The sequence below is a fragment of the Stegodyphus dumicola genome, chromosome 5 (assembly GCF_044657685.1).
Source record: "Stegodyphus dumicola isolate Sdum_Otavi_A_Nest chromosome 5, ASM4465768v1".
Lineage (NCBI taxonomy): Eukaryota > Metazoa > Arthropoda > Arachnida > Araneae > Eresidae > Stegodyphus > Stegodyphus dumicola.
Window position 1 is genome coordinate 143,915,743 of NC_140772.1, and position 14,217 is coordinate 143,929,959.

General features: G+C 32.0%; 1 protein-coding gene across 4 annotated transcripts in view; it reads right to left on the bottom strand.

The window, feature by feature from the left end:
• The window catches only part of LOC118205713 (uncharacterized), a 260,563-nt gene that overhangs the window by 70,458 nt on the left and 175,888 nt on the right, over positions 1 to 14,217 (bottom strand). For 3 of the 4 annotated variants that reach the window (XM_085817148.1, XM_085817147.1, XM_085817146.1), the window contains one exon: positions 8,539 to 8,631. In XM_085817148.1, coding sequence (XP_085673274.1) covers positions 8,539 to 8,631 — 93 coding nt within the window. Of the gene's footprint in view, positions 1 to 8,538; positions 8,632 to 9,684; positions 9,937 to 14,217 lie in introns of those variants that run through there. The other variant, XM_085817150.1, reaches the window with a different exon arrangement.

Sequence of the window (14,217 nt, forward strand, 5' to 3'; positions counted from 1 at the left end):
ACTCGTCTTGCTGCAGGCTTGCCTGTGCAAAGAGGCTTGGACTGCTTTTTTTTTCCCTACCAAAGGAGTGCAACCAGCTTTATTGCAATAGGGGCCCTAACTGACAACAATTTACAGTGAGATTTTAGCACAGTCTATTTGCACCTCACCTGCATCTCCTGATAATCCGTTCCAAACTCGAAATTTGTGTGAACGTCTAGTGAACCGAAGCATTAAATATTTATTATCAGTTATCCAGCACCTTGTGTTCTTGATGATAGTGGAATTTACCACAAGATTTTAGCACAGACTATTTCCACCTCACCTGCATCTCCTGATAATCCTTTCTGAACTTGAAATTAGTGTGAATGTCTAGTGAACAGAATCATTAAAATTTTTTATCAGTATCCGGCACCTTGTGTTTCTACGAAAGTGCCATTTAGAACTAGATAATTTTGCACAGACTTTTCCCCATACCTGCACAGGAAACTGTTGTGAACTCTGCGTGAATCTAACCATTAAAATATTCTTGATTGATATCTGGCAGTTGCCATGGTTTGGGTTTCTGTGGAATTCTCCTAAACAGTCCAACGAAATAAGCAGGATGATCTGCTGGATTTAAAGATTAATATTCAGGTGGTAATTGCAATCCCTAGTAAGAGAAGTTTGATGTATGGACTTCACCCTGTGAATGATGATTTTGCTTCCTCCTGCTTTTTCTATTTTAATTGTGATTAAGTAATGATCAATTATTTTAATACATATGTAAACGAGATAATTAGAAGATATAAGTCATCACCCTTTATTTTAATGTGTATGTAAATGAACGATTAGAAAATTTGTTTAACCATCTAAATTTGTGACCTATGGAATCTAAAAGGAATATTACAATAAGATATATTATTTGTAAGAAGGGTATTTTACTTAGCAATTTGAAAGTATTGTGTTTAATGCATCTTAAGGAAAATATTGCAGGGAACCGATCAGTTAACCCAATTACTTGAATGTTTATTTAATCTATATTGGTGGCCTGTCCAGACACTCATTTGTTTGAGTTTATGGCTTTTAAAAAAATGGGGATTATGTGCATAGGGTATTGCCGTGACTTTCGAGAGGGAGAAGGCCATGACACTTTATAAACATGGTGGAGGTTTCCGTCCGATGTTATCGTTGGAAAGTCATCTGGATTTTTAAATTTTCGTCGGAAATATAACTTTATCATGTTGCTTAGTTAATTAAAATAGCTGAAAGAAAGGAAGCTTTATATACATTATTTTCACTTTTTAGGCCTTTTTACAGATATTTTAATTAACTTTTTGCATAAATATAATTGAAAGAACTGCAGAACAAACATTTTACAAAAATTTAAACGCTGATTAAAAATTGCCACTGTCATGATAAATTGGAAAGGGGTTCTTAAGATAATAATTAATATTTTACCTAGGCTCAAGTACTAATTTATTCATGTTTCAGAACAAAAAATATAACCATCAACTTCTATATCTCCAACGTATGTAAATTAAATACTATATAAATTAGCTAATAAATGTGATAAAAAATATTTCATACAAGAAACATACCTAAATTTTATAACAAAAAAGCTTTCCAACGTTCATATTTGAAATGAGATAACATAACAAACAATATACACAACTGGCAATATTAAAAAAAAAAAAAAAAAAAAAACTATGCAGTGTTTGAGAGTTACCAGAAAAAGTAACAGAACTACTATTTCCAATTAATAAAAAATCATTTAGTGTTTTTTCAATGGCAAGCTGTTAAAAGTACAATAATTGGTAGCAACGCTGATGATTTTTAACATCATTTCTTTTGATCATATGTATATACTTGTTTTAGACAATGGCAGATTCTCACAGCCAATTTATTCATTTTTTCAAATCAATAACATTCCTTTGGATACTTTCCCTTGGATACTGCGCAGAAATGATTTGAATAATATACACAATAGTAAGAACTGCACATTTAAATCTGCTCTTCATTAAATAGCGCAGCACAAAAAGTTTTTCCCATTTATCATGAATTTTATTGCTATCACAAGCATGTACAAAAATTAACAGTGAAAATGTATATACACTGTATTAACAGTGAAATGTGTATTCAAATGAAATAATTAAAAAACATAACTTGCAACATTCATATTTATACCAAGAGATATATTACAAATTCCAAGAGAAAAATAACAGAACTGCAATTTGCACTTCATGTAAAATTTAATGTTTTTTTAAATATTATACGATTAAAAATGCAATAATTATGGATTACAATTTGCTGATGTTTCTTAACACCATTTCTTTCAATCATATGCAGGTGCATATACATATTTTTAGCTTTTAAGCTTTATGATAATGGGAATTACGATTATCATTTATACGCTTTTTAAAATCATCAAGCGTTCTTTGCACAGTACATGAAAGAGCTTTCAATAATATACACAATAACTTACTATGTGCAATAAAATCTGCTCTTCATTAAACAGCATGTCAAAAAAAAAAATTTTTTTTTTAAATTTATTGCTTCCTTATTATCACATATATCAAATTAAGGAAAAAAGCTAAGGTTATACTTAAATATAATAACAAAAATCATATAATCAAACATTCACATTTATTGTTATTTATAGTGGTTTCTTAACATCTCCTCTCTCTATCATACCTAAACATATTCTATTCTTTGAATAATCATAATAATTTCATTAAAAAAATACGTTTTCTAAAATCAGTAAACTTTTTTGCATAAACTGCACAGAAAATCTTTAAATATACACAGCATACCACATGCATTGAAGACTCTCTTCACGAAATAGCATACAATGAAACTTTTTTTTTAATCAACATTTATCATGAATTTTCCTGCTATCACAAATATATACACAAATTAAGCAATGGAAACAATATATTTTATTAGTAAAAACTCTACATTCAAACATTCATATTTATACTATGGTCATATCTTAGCAAATACATATAACTTATCTTTTAAATGGCATAAACTAAGCAGTGCTTGGGGTTACAAATACTATAATAAAATTAATAAAACTGCATTTTACAATTAAGAAAATAAAAATATTTAATGCTTTTTTAATTTCTTTAGTTTTCGTTCATTTGAAGCAGAAAACTTACTCTCTTCTAATACTTTGGTATAATTGTTTAAACAAATGTTTGCAAATGTATTTAGCATTTTGATGACAAAATGAAAGAAATCACAGTTGGAAGACTGACATATTCCATTACCAAGTAGCCCACTATTACTTATAAATATTTAAAAAAGTAAAATAATGACTGAATGCTGATTTTGGCATTTTTGAAAATGTGTTTCATATTTCTTTGATATGAGTTTTTTAAATATGAAATAACTATGGATTATAATATTAAAAACTAGTATGGACGGTTTCTTAACACCACCTCTACTTACCATATCTAAATATGTTCACTTATGTTTGGTTTCTGTTGTTTAAGATAATGGAAGATTATCATAATCTCCCCCTTCAATCAATAAATTATTCAAACTTAATATCTTTTCTTTCTAGATTACACACTGCAGTTTCAAAGAATGTACACAATAACCAGTTATATATATTAAAGCTTGCTGTTTATTCATTGATACATTTAACTCCACATCACAGCCGTCAAATATGCATGGATATGCATCGTCTTTTAACATTGGACGCTTTCTTGGAATTCTTAAAATCGCCCTATTTTTATCCGTGAATACATCTTCACGCACAACTGTATCTTCGCGAAAATGTTTCTTACGAACAACACTTCGTTTATATAATATGAAATTCGCGCGAGGAATCTTACGGCAACTAAAGCTGCTTTTTTGCTTCATCCTTTAGAAATCTGTATTCACTCTCGTAATTTTCAGTTCCAGCATAATTCAAATTGCACTTAAGTGCACAACAATGGTCAGGCATTGCTACAATATTAACAAAGTCAGCACTAAACAACAAACTATATTGACAAATTCAGAGCTTTACAAGAATGTACACACACCTCGTGGTAGTTACAAAACTAATGGTGGAAAAACGATAGATGGAAAGCAGCATCTCTGACATGTTCGACGAGCGTCATGGCCTTCTCTCTCTCGAAGGTCACGGTATTGCCAATTATTTTAGAGTAATAAACACAATGCTTAATATTACATGTACTAACTACTTCTTCTGTACTAGTTATTATAACAATGGATGATAATTGATAATTTGTTTGGTTATTTGAAAATGCTGAAAAATTATTTGTACTCATTGAATTTTAATAAATTATGGGGAACTGTTTGATATGTATGAATATTTCTTGTTTGGTGTTTGTGAGTTTGAACTCATGGAAAGTAATTTATTCTTATCACTCTAGAGATAATTATGAAATTAACTGAGTATTTAGTTTCAGTGATTTGAAGAAATGTATTTTTTTTTTAAGAGAGATAACCTTCTGTTTTTCCCAAGCATCAGTAAGATGTATTCCTTTTTATTTTCAGGTTATTGATTTAATAAGTGTCAATTTGAACTCCATTGAATTAATTGATTTTAAAGAAACATTTATTACTGTAATTTGGGTTTAGATCAATCATGCAGTTCCTCAACACAGTATCAGAGTTTTCAGTTTTTAATTTTTAGTTGGTTACCTAGTTTCCTTATTTTTTTTCGGGCACCATGGAGGAAGTTAAGTCAGCCAGTTTAAAACTTAATATATTATTACACTAAAATTTTACTTTATATAACAGCTAAAACGATCTCTAACTAACATAGAATCTCTATAGTGAACATTTGTGCAGATGCAGTGGCTTTGTACAAGTCCTGCTCAGAGCCTGTTGTGACTGACATCCGACTGACTGAGTTTTCAGTTACTCTTTCTCGCCTGAGTAGCTATGAAACCTCCAGGCCTTGTGAGTTTTGGTCATGGAACTACTTGAAAGTTACAAGTGTACAGAGGTTAGCTGATATCACTGGCTACGTCAAAATAGGATATTTATCATCAACATAGCAACACAGTGCAGTGCATAATTCTGTGCTGTATGTCACAGCCATTTGTAATCCCAACTATACTGTGAACTGTGCTGCACAATCATTTGAACTTCTGCATCACCTGTCAATGAAAAGTGCAATACAGTCTATACTTTTAAAATCATTGATATTTTATTTTTTTCCTATTTATTTTGGATCCCTTAATTTTCAACTTCAGTAACAGTCTATGTTGTTATAACATAACAGGTAGGGAAATAGAAATAGTAATAAATTATGCACACAGAAAAGTATTGTCAGTCTACAGTCAAAAAATGCAATACGAATTAACTCAAATATTTAGAATCCCATGGGCAGAACTTTTAATTCAAATGGAGTTCTATAGCGAAAACTGATGATTAATATTAAGATTTATAATTTGTTTAAAAATAAATTTACTTTAACCAGTAGAAATTGCAAAGCAGATACCTCGAAAAAGATATACCCCATTTCTCCAGCTCATATATATTAATAAATAATTTTAGGTAATATCAAACTAAAATAAATTTTGATAGATGAAGTCATTTTAAGAAATTAATACACAAAATAAAATTACTTTAGTGCTTCGGAAACATGCTTTAAGGATGGAAGGCTTGTAGTTAACTTCTAGCTAGAAAACTGCATCAGTGATGTTCAGTGGGAACAACTAATTAAAGTACAGGGTTGTCTAATAATTAAAGAACCCTATTTCAAAGCTGCCTACAAGTGAAATCAGTAATAAGAAACTTGTGAAATTTTGTGGTGGACTTAATTCTTTCAATGGGAAAAAAACAAAAATAGTTAGAGATAGCATCAGAGAGCATTTTACTTTTAAAACCTACAAGGAAAATGTAAATTTTTTCACGTAGCAGCTGTTATAAACCTAGAAACATTAGCAGGAGACTTTGTTTTTAATATGCTTGTTGCTCACAATGACAATAAGTTTACAAGATCGTGCTTTGTTAGTAAAATTATTTCACAAAAACTGTAATTATGCAGTAGCTGCTCTATGGAAATTTCAGACCTCAAAGGGGATTCTAAGATGTCCAATGAATGTTAAAATTCTTCGGAACTGGATAACGAAATCTGAAGAAACCATATTGTTTTCTGTTTGTCCTAGAAGAGGAGGAAAACCTGTTTCTTGCAGAAGCCGTATAAGATGTTGCGCTTTAGGTCACAGATGACACAGATTCAAACTTTCAGGGTAGCACCAGTGTCTGGCATATAGCAAAGGGACTGAATAGACCATGTTCAACTGTCCAAAAGATCTTGCGGAATATTCTCTGATATTATTCTAATTCATTAATATCATTCACTAATGCAGCAGTTGCTTCCACATGATTTTGATGCTTGACTCCAGTTCTCATTTCAGTTTCTTGCTTGCTTTGAGGTCGATTCAGAATGGCCTTGGAATATCCCTCTGGACAGACAAAGCACATTTTTATTTGGACGGTGTAGTGAATACTCAGAACTTCCGAATCTGGGGATAAAAAAATCCTCATCCTGTCCTTAGAGAATCTATTGCATTCACCAGAAATGATGGTATGGTGTGGATTTTCTATGCCATTTATTCTTGGCCTGAACTTCTTCCAAGGAATTTAATTCCACAGGTCCAGTGACATGCTCAATCACCGGGCAGTGATATGCATCGTTGAAAGCACATCAGTGCCTTGCATGCACAATCTTAATGCAACATGGAGTTTCTTCACATATTGCATGGTGTGTTACGAATGTTCTTATATGTCATTTTACAGAAGAACATGCCATTTGCCGGCACTTTTGTAATGTGTGACCTCCCCGATCTCCAGACCTCAATCCATGCGATTTTTGGCCTTGGGGACATTTGAAACATCTGGTAAGTCGTGACGATCCAAGAACTTTACCTGATCTTAAAACCAATGTTTCACGCCACATGTTGAACATTTCTCGGCTCACATTTCAGTCAATTGTGGAACAAGTCACCTTGCGATTTCAGATGGTAGCTGAAAATGATGGCCATCATGTGGAAGATGTCTCTTTGTAACAGAATTTACAAAATTGTAAAACTATTATAAAGATGTGGCTAAAAGCATAATTTATTAATATAATAAGTACCCTCTGCTGACCCTTTATTTGCAACTATTTTTTTTTTTTTTCCTGAAAGAAATTCTCATCTCTTTATTAAATCTACCACAAAATTTCACAATTTTCTTATCACTGGTTTCGCTTGTAAGCAGCTTTGAAATAGGGCTCTTTAATTATAGACACCCTGTATTATTGTGCAGTCTATCACATTTTTCTGCACATTTAAACAAGGTGATTCACTTATGCAATCTGTGACTCTAGAAATAATTCCTTCGGTATTACAAATGCTGATAAATTTTTTGTTATTCTTTGAAAAAGTATAACAATTCATTTATGATAAAACAGTTGAAATTGCACTAATGATAATAACTCTTCTAAGGTGATTAACAGTCATAGTGTTAGACTGTTCAACTCACTTTTTATTCATTCTGTTTTAATAAACAAAATGAACCTATAATTGTCAACTAACTTTATAATCAATTTATCTATACAGGGTGTTCGGGATAAATTTGACATATTTATAATTGATTATATTTTTCTGTAGGTTGGAGCTATTGAGACACACTACTCGTCATTTAAAAGTTTGGACCCTTCTTCATTCAAATAAAAGTTGTCAGAAAGGATGGATGACTGGAACCCACCTGAATCATAGAAGAGAATAGCTTGCATCATGATGATTCGTGCCGGCCATCAAAATAAGGATATTATGACTGCTGCCCAATGCTCCCTGAACACAGTAAAAAACAATCAGGCATGAACTAGAGACTTGCAATGGTGACTACGAGGATGTAGCAAGAAGAAAGATCCCTAGCAGATGATCTGATTGCGTTCGTACAGCAGAATTCCTTGCAAATCTGTAGGAACAGGTGTTGAAGAACCTTGGCATTGAAATTTGGGCTTTGTCACGTGAAATGAATGTTGCAGCCTCTATATGAAGCTTGCACTCAATGAAGACCTTCGCTACTACTCATACAAGCAGATTTTCTTTTTCCTTACGAAACTGTCAAATTTATCCCGAACACCCTGTATTTTAGTACTCACAATTTAAAATATCAGCAGGCTATTTTTATATGTATTCATTAAGATTTATCTAGATATTTATTTGGTAATGAACGAATTTTCCTTATGGAAGGGGTAATATATATATTATCTTTGAAATGCCTACACAAATAAAAAAATATCACTCTGTAACAAATTCAGAAAAAATTATAATATATTTATCACATTATAATATAGTAAATTTTTCATTTTTAACTTTGCCTAATACTCAAGTTTTTGTTCAAATGCAATTATTTCAAGATGGGGATAGTTTTAGGATTTAAAAGCCATTAAATATATTTTTTGTTTCTTAATTAATGTTTATTAATAGGAAATTTTAATGAAAGGTGTAACATTCTAAATAAAAATTCTAGTGTAATTCATCAGAACACTGAGAAATAAAATAACTGCCTATCCACTTAGCAAATTATTGAGCTACATATAAAGCAAATCAAATAACATACTAGACACTGTAGGTACAGAAGTCCACCATTCTTCTTGGGTTGATGCAGAAAAGGTATGGAATATTTTCGTTTTAATTTGGCTTGATAAATTAACTAGTAGAAAAGAAGAATCCAAGAGTTAAAAAAATAACAAGTTTACTAACAGCAACTTATTTACAAATATAATAATTATATATAAGCTGTAATTTAAATTAAGCATACGGAAATGCATATTGTAATACAAATAATTTAAGAAAACTGGAAAAAAATCACTGACAAAATAAAATTTACCATCAAATACTTCACATCTTAAAGTATAGAAATATTTATATGAATAACTTTAATATATGACTATTTATATGAATTTTTATGTTATATTAGTATGAAGATATTTTATGACAAACATCTTATTTAGTTATTTACTTGAAAATGAATGGATGATCATCATGGAAGAAGAAGGCATTCAGAAAGGGGATTCACATTCCTAATCTTTACTTGGAAAGATATCAAAAAATATTTCAACAGAATGAAATGTAATCAAGGAAAGATAAAGTTCATGAAGGTTCTACAATAATGCGCTATGAGAATAAGAAATGAATAATAAAATCTATTGACATAAGAAGGCAAAAGCATAAACAATTAAGTTAATTGAAGACTTTGGAAAAATACAGATTGTAATTTAAATCAAGATTGGACTATATAGTATAATAAACCCCATGGGCAATGAATGTTATAAATTTTGCAAGAATTCATATCTGAAACTAGACCCTTTGTTTCTATTCGTACCAATATCATGTATTAAGCTGCAGATCAGAGGTTCTTGGATTTATAATATTGCCACAAAGAAGCAGTAAAAAAGCTTCATGATACAAGCATTTTTGGATGCTAATTATAATATCAACACATCTGATAGTGGTTCTGAAGTAAGTGAAATATTTTTTTGTACAGGTAAATAGTTATATAACAGCACTCATGGAACCATATTGTTATTTATAAATATATGACATGAGCTAATGAGTGTGCAAAAATTATGGATGAGGCAGATAAATTAGCATAAAATAATAATAATAATAATAATAATAAAAACGTACCAGAAGACCAATCAGGAGATAGAACTGGGACAGGTACAGTAGGGCATGTGCATATATGGCACATCAACTAGGAGGAAGAGTTTGTTGGAAGGTATGCTCAGCAATTCAGTGAAAGCTATTGCATAGTGTACAGTGATTTCAATTAAATCAAGCAGTTACTATTGTGTCATATGGCCAATAGGCAATCAAAGAGACATAATCTGTATGACTTTATCTGAGGAATAAGGATCACCTGCAGTGTTATTTCACAAGTCTGGAGAGCATTTCAAATGGCAGGAACAACTGTTCGAGTATTCAGCAGCGTTCATCCATGAGCAAAAATGGCCTACTGATAAGAAGAGATAGAGGACAGTTAGTGTCATGGTGACAGAGAACAACAAGGACAAGGTGAATTTTTGTTAAAATCTTTTGAATTGGGCTGGTTTATTGGCAAAGCACCCATGCATGTTAAACTTTTTTTCAGTTTAGATCAAAAGCACAATGGAAGATGTTATGCAAGAACCTTATATCATTCCTCCACTGAACAAGATTTTAAGATAAACAGCTTTTAAATTACAGTCAAAAGTCGTTAATCCGGACTCGTCGGGACTTCGGCGATTCCGGATTATCGATTTTTCCGGATTATAGATCATCAGTTTAAGTCTCGCAAGATGGCATGCAGAAATTCTAAAATTAAAAATATGAAACCGTAATTTATGAAACAAAGAGCAATTATGATCTAAAGGGTATCAAAATTTACAAAAAAAGAAGGCTTAATATTTATTTGTTTACTTTATTAAACATTTCTTTCAATGTAAGTTGTTTAAGTTGCTTCGTTTTATGTGATAATACTTTCTCTTTAACTCTATAAACAGACATAATTTCTTGTTCAGTTACAAAGTTCCGCTGTTCAAGTCCTGTTAATTGCTGTGCTAAGAATACCGACTAACTTGTCAATCGAAATTTTTTCGTTTTCACTAACCTCTCAGTCACATTCTTCATGTCTTTATCCATTTTTTTTCCACTTTCGTTTGATTCCACTTTTTGTTTGATGGACATCGAAACATACTTTCGTTTTGTACGATCCTTTGGGAGCTCCAGAATCAGAAATTCTATTTGACATAATCGAAAGTTCAAGTTTACTTTTATAAAATTGCTCTTACAGTCTGCAAAATATAATAATAAGCCGGATCCAATTCGAAGATTAAGGAACAATGCAATCATCAACATTAACTGAAATAGATAATTTTAGATTATACATAAAACGCGCACGCGAAAACGTATTCTGCACTTGCGCACACGCATATGCGCAGTGGTAAAAGGTCTTACGAGCACGCGTAAACGCCTATGCGCATGTGTCAACACGGCGCATGCGCAGAAAATTTTGAGCTTTGAGGTCCGGATTATGGGTGTCCGAATTAACGACTTTTGACTGTATAAGGATTTCACACTAATTAACCAATTATTAAAATTTAAACCTTTACTTAACTTCTTTTTTCCATAGTCATCAACAGAATGTAAATTAGTTGTTAGAGTATTTAAGTTGAGGGTTCTGAATGTTTTAGTGTTAGAGCTTTTAGCAACCTTACCTGCAGTTATGTCCTGTCGCCAGCTCTGCCACAGATTATTCTGGCTTTAGCTGTTTTTCTAGCCATGTTAAAAATGTACCAATTAAAATACCTGAGCCTTAAATAAACCATTTTTTGCAGTCTCTGATTATACTACTTGAATTTAATTTTCAAACTAAGTTTAAATACCCGAAAGTGATGTAAATACAAGTGGTGCCTTGTGCTAAATTTAAGAGTTAATAAAAAGTTTATTTCAACTTTCAAAGGACTTTTTTGTCTTAATTCAGACTGCATGGATAACTCACTTGTCATTCGAATAGGGTCTCATATCCAAGATTTTTTGAGTTCAACAAATACGGGTAGACAGGAGCTCGATGAAAGGAACTTATGGAAGGTTATCTTAAGGTTATCAGAAACTTTAAAAAGATTGTACCTGAAGCAAGTGTTAACTTTTACATGAAAAAAAGTTTGGAAAAAGTTTTGCTAATTTAAAGAGTTAAAAAAAAAAAAAAAAAAATAGAAAAAAAAGAGTGGGGGAAGCGGAAGTTGATGGGAGGAGTTCGATGAAACTATCAATAAATGTCAAGGAGCACAGAACTTGGAATCTATTTTAGAGTGGAATTACATAAACATTTAGTGGAGTATTATTTACCTAGAAATAATGACCCCTTATTGTGGTTACCCCTTATTACTTAAGTCCTGAAAGCTAATATATCCCATATTGTATGAACTTATTCTAAAACATTTACGCATTCTGGCTAATTTAAGTGCTCAGTGAACAAATCTTTTTGAAAGCAGGCCTATGTAGTTCAGTATGAGATATGTATGAGAAAAGCAACCACCTCTCATTGGGAATGTTAACTAAAATTCTGTTGATAAATCAAAACTTTGATTATATTTTTATACTAGATTGGTATATTTTATTAAATTTTTAGCGTTAAGTTATTTTTATATAGTATTTTTAGTAGCGCTGACAGTTCTAGTGTTAGGTAGTAGTAACATGTAGTAGTAACATAGTATCAATTACAGTGATAAAACAAAGTAAAAAAAGTGAGTTAAGTTTTCATTATTTTTCGACTTTTTGAGCATTTTTTAATTCTAGAATTTTATTGCAAGTTATATGTAGAACGGTGTTCTTACAGAATCTCAAAACTAAACTTGGAAGAAATTAGAGTGTCAGCGTTGACTGAATTGATTCCACCGATCACACTTCTTGTTGCGTTCTTTCTGCTTTTCCCCCACCTTTATGCACCACTGATATTTGGTTTTAGAGATTCTTAACTTGATCCACTGATATTCGAAGCGTATTCATCAAGGTCATTGCTAGTGAGTAATAAATCATAAAAAAGAACCGATTCACTTCAGAGAGCATACAGTTCCAATCTGATTCCTTAAAGGCATCGTTCTACCCATCTTTAACCTAAATAGCATAAAAGCCACATTTTTTAATGAAATCATAGGAATTGATCTCCAAGGCCTTTACCCACATAATGAAAAAAATAAAAGCAGATATTAGTTGATGATTGTTGATTGTTTTTTGAAGTTGATAAAATACTCCCCCTCAGAACGGCATGTATGAAAATTATGGCAGATTAATTTTTACACAAATTTATATTAAAATATGCAGCTCCAATAAAAGTAATTTCAGCCAGTGGTTTGCAGTTTGTAAGTTAAATTTTCGAGGAAATGTGTACCAGTCTTGATATAAAGTATTTTAAAATGGTCCCTGATCAACTACAATCAAATATTACAAAGCAGGTCAACAGAAATATAGTTAAAATTTCTGCAGTTATGTGAGAAATTACTATAAATGTTGAGATAGCTGTGTCAATATAATAGCCTATGTATTAAAATCAGCTAAACACGATACCACTAGCAAACACAGGCTGAATTATTTCTTGGGAGGAAGTTGTTTATTCACCTCAATAAATTATTTTTTGTTGAAAAAAAAAAAAGAATTTAAAATGTGTTATGTCGCAAATTTTAATTATTAATATGTGTTTCAAGTTATTATTATTCTAATATTTTTATTTGTATTCATGTATATTTTAATCTGGAAAAAAGTATTTTTAAATTGTGAAAGCCTTATTTAACTGGTAGTTCTTGAAAGCGTAGTGTAACAACGACAGGAAACGGTTGCAAGAGCCATTTGGTTTATTGGTTTATGGCCTTTTTACTAACAATGGAGGCAGTAGGGTGTTCTGTTGTCGACTTTACTAATGGCGTGTGAAACGAAAATTGTCTTGCCTTTGCTTTGTTAAAGTTGCAGTTTTGCTTACTCCAAGACAGTGGGGGTTGAACTAAGCTTAGGTAATTGGATTCTCGTAAAAGCTTAGTTCTGCTTGTTAGTTGGGGGGGGGGGTCCATTTTTTTTCTCACGTTGCGTGTACAGATGTTTTTTGGACTGCATTGTCAGATTTTCTGGTGTTTGATTCGTCATGCGTGTGTCATTTTCTCAGTTTACATAACGTAAAACTCTGGCATTGGTGTGATTTTAATTTTATGATTTTTGAAAGCCTATGAACTCACAGAGGCGGAGAAACCAATATTTCCTGGGTGCTTGCACCAGGCTAGATTATTATTCTGATTTTGATTTTCAAGCTAAGAGTAAGAGAAAGAGTGGGGGCTTGACCTCTGCGGGTCTTGCTCTCGCGAGCGCCGGCTATTGCGTCGGGCAATGTAAAGTTAAGCTGGAAAAAATAAATAAATAAATAAAGAGAGAGATCGGGACGTTTGCCCCTTGCGGGTCTTGCTCATGCGAGCGGCGTGTACCAGCGGGCTACGGCTATGGATTCCCGGCTTTGATCAGATGAGAAATTACGTTTAAAAAAAAAGGTGGTAGAGCTCATCGCAAAAATTTATAGCATCGTCGTTTCTCCATTATAATTTTCAGAGAATTGTAAATAGATATTCTCAGGGTGACGCAGATACCAGTGGGTTTCTTGTTTATCCTGCCTAGTACCTTTCCAGATGTTTTTTCCTGGTTTATTGAAGCGTTCCTGATAAAGAATGTTCCGGATTTAAAAGAAGCATCCCGATACCTGTATCTTCCATTGGTCTTG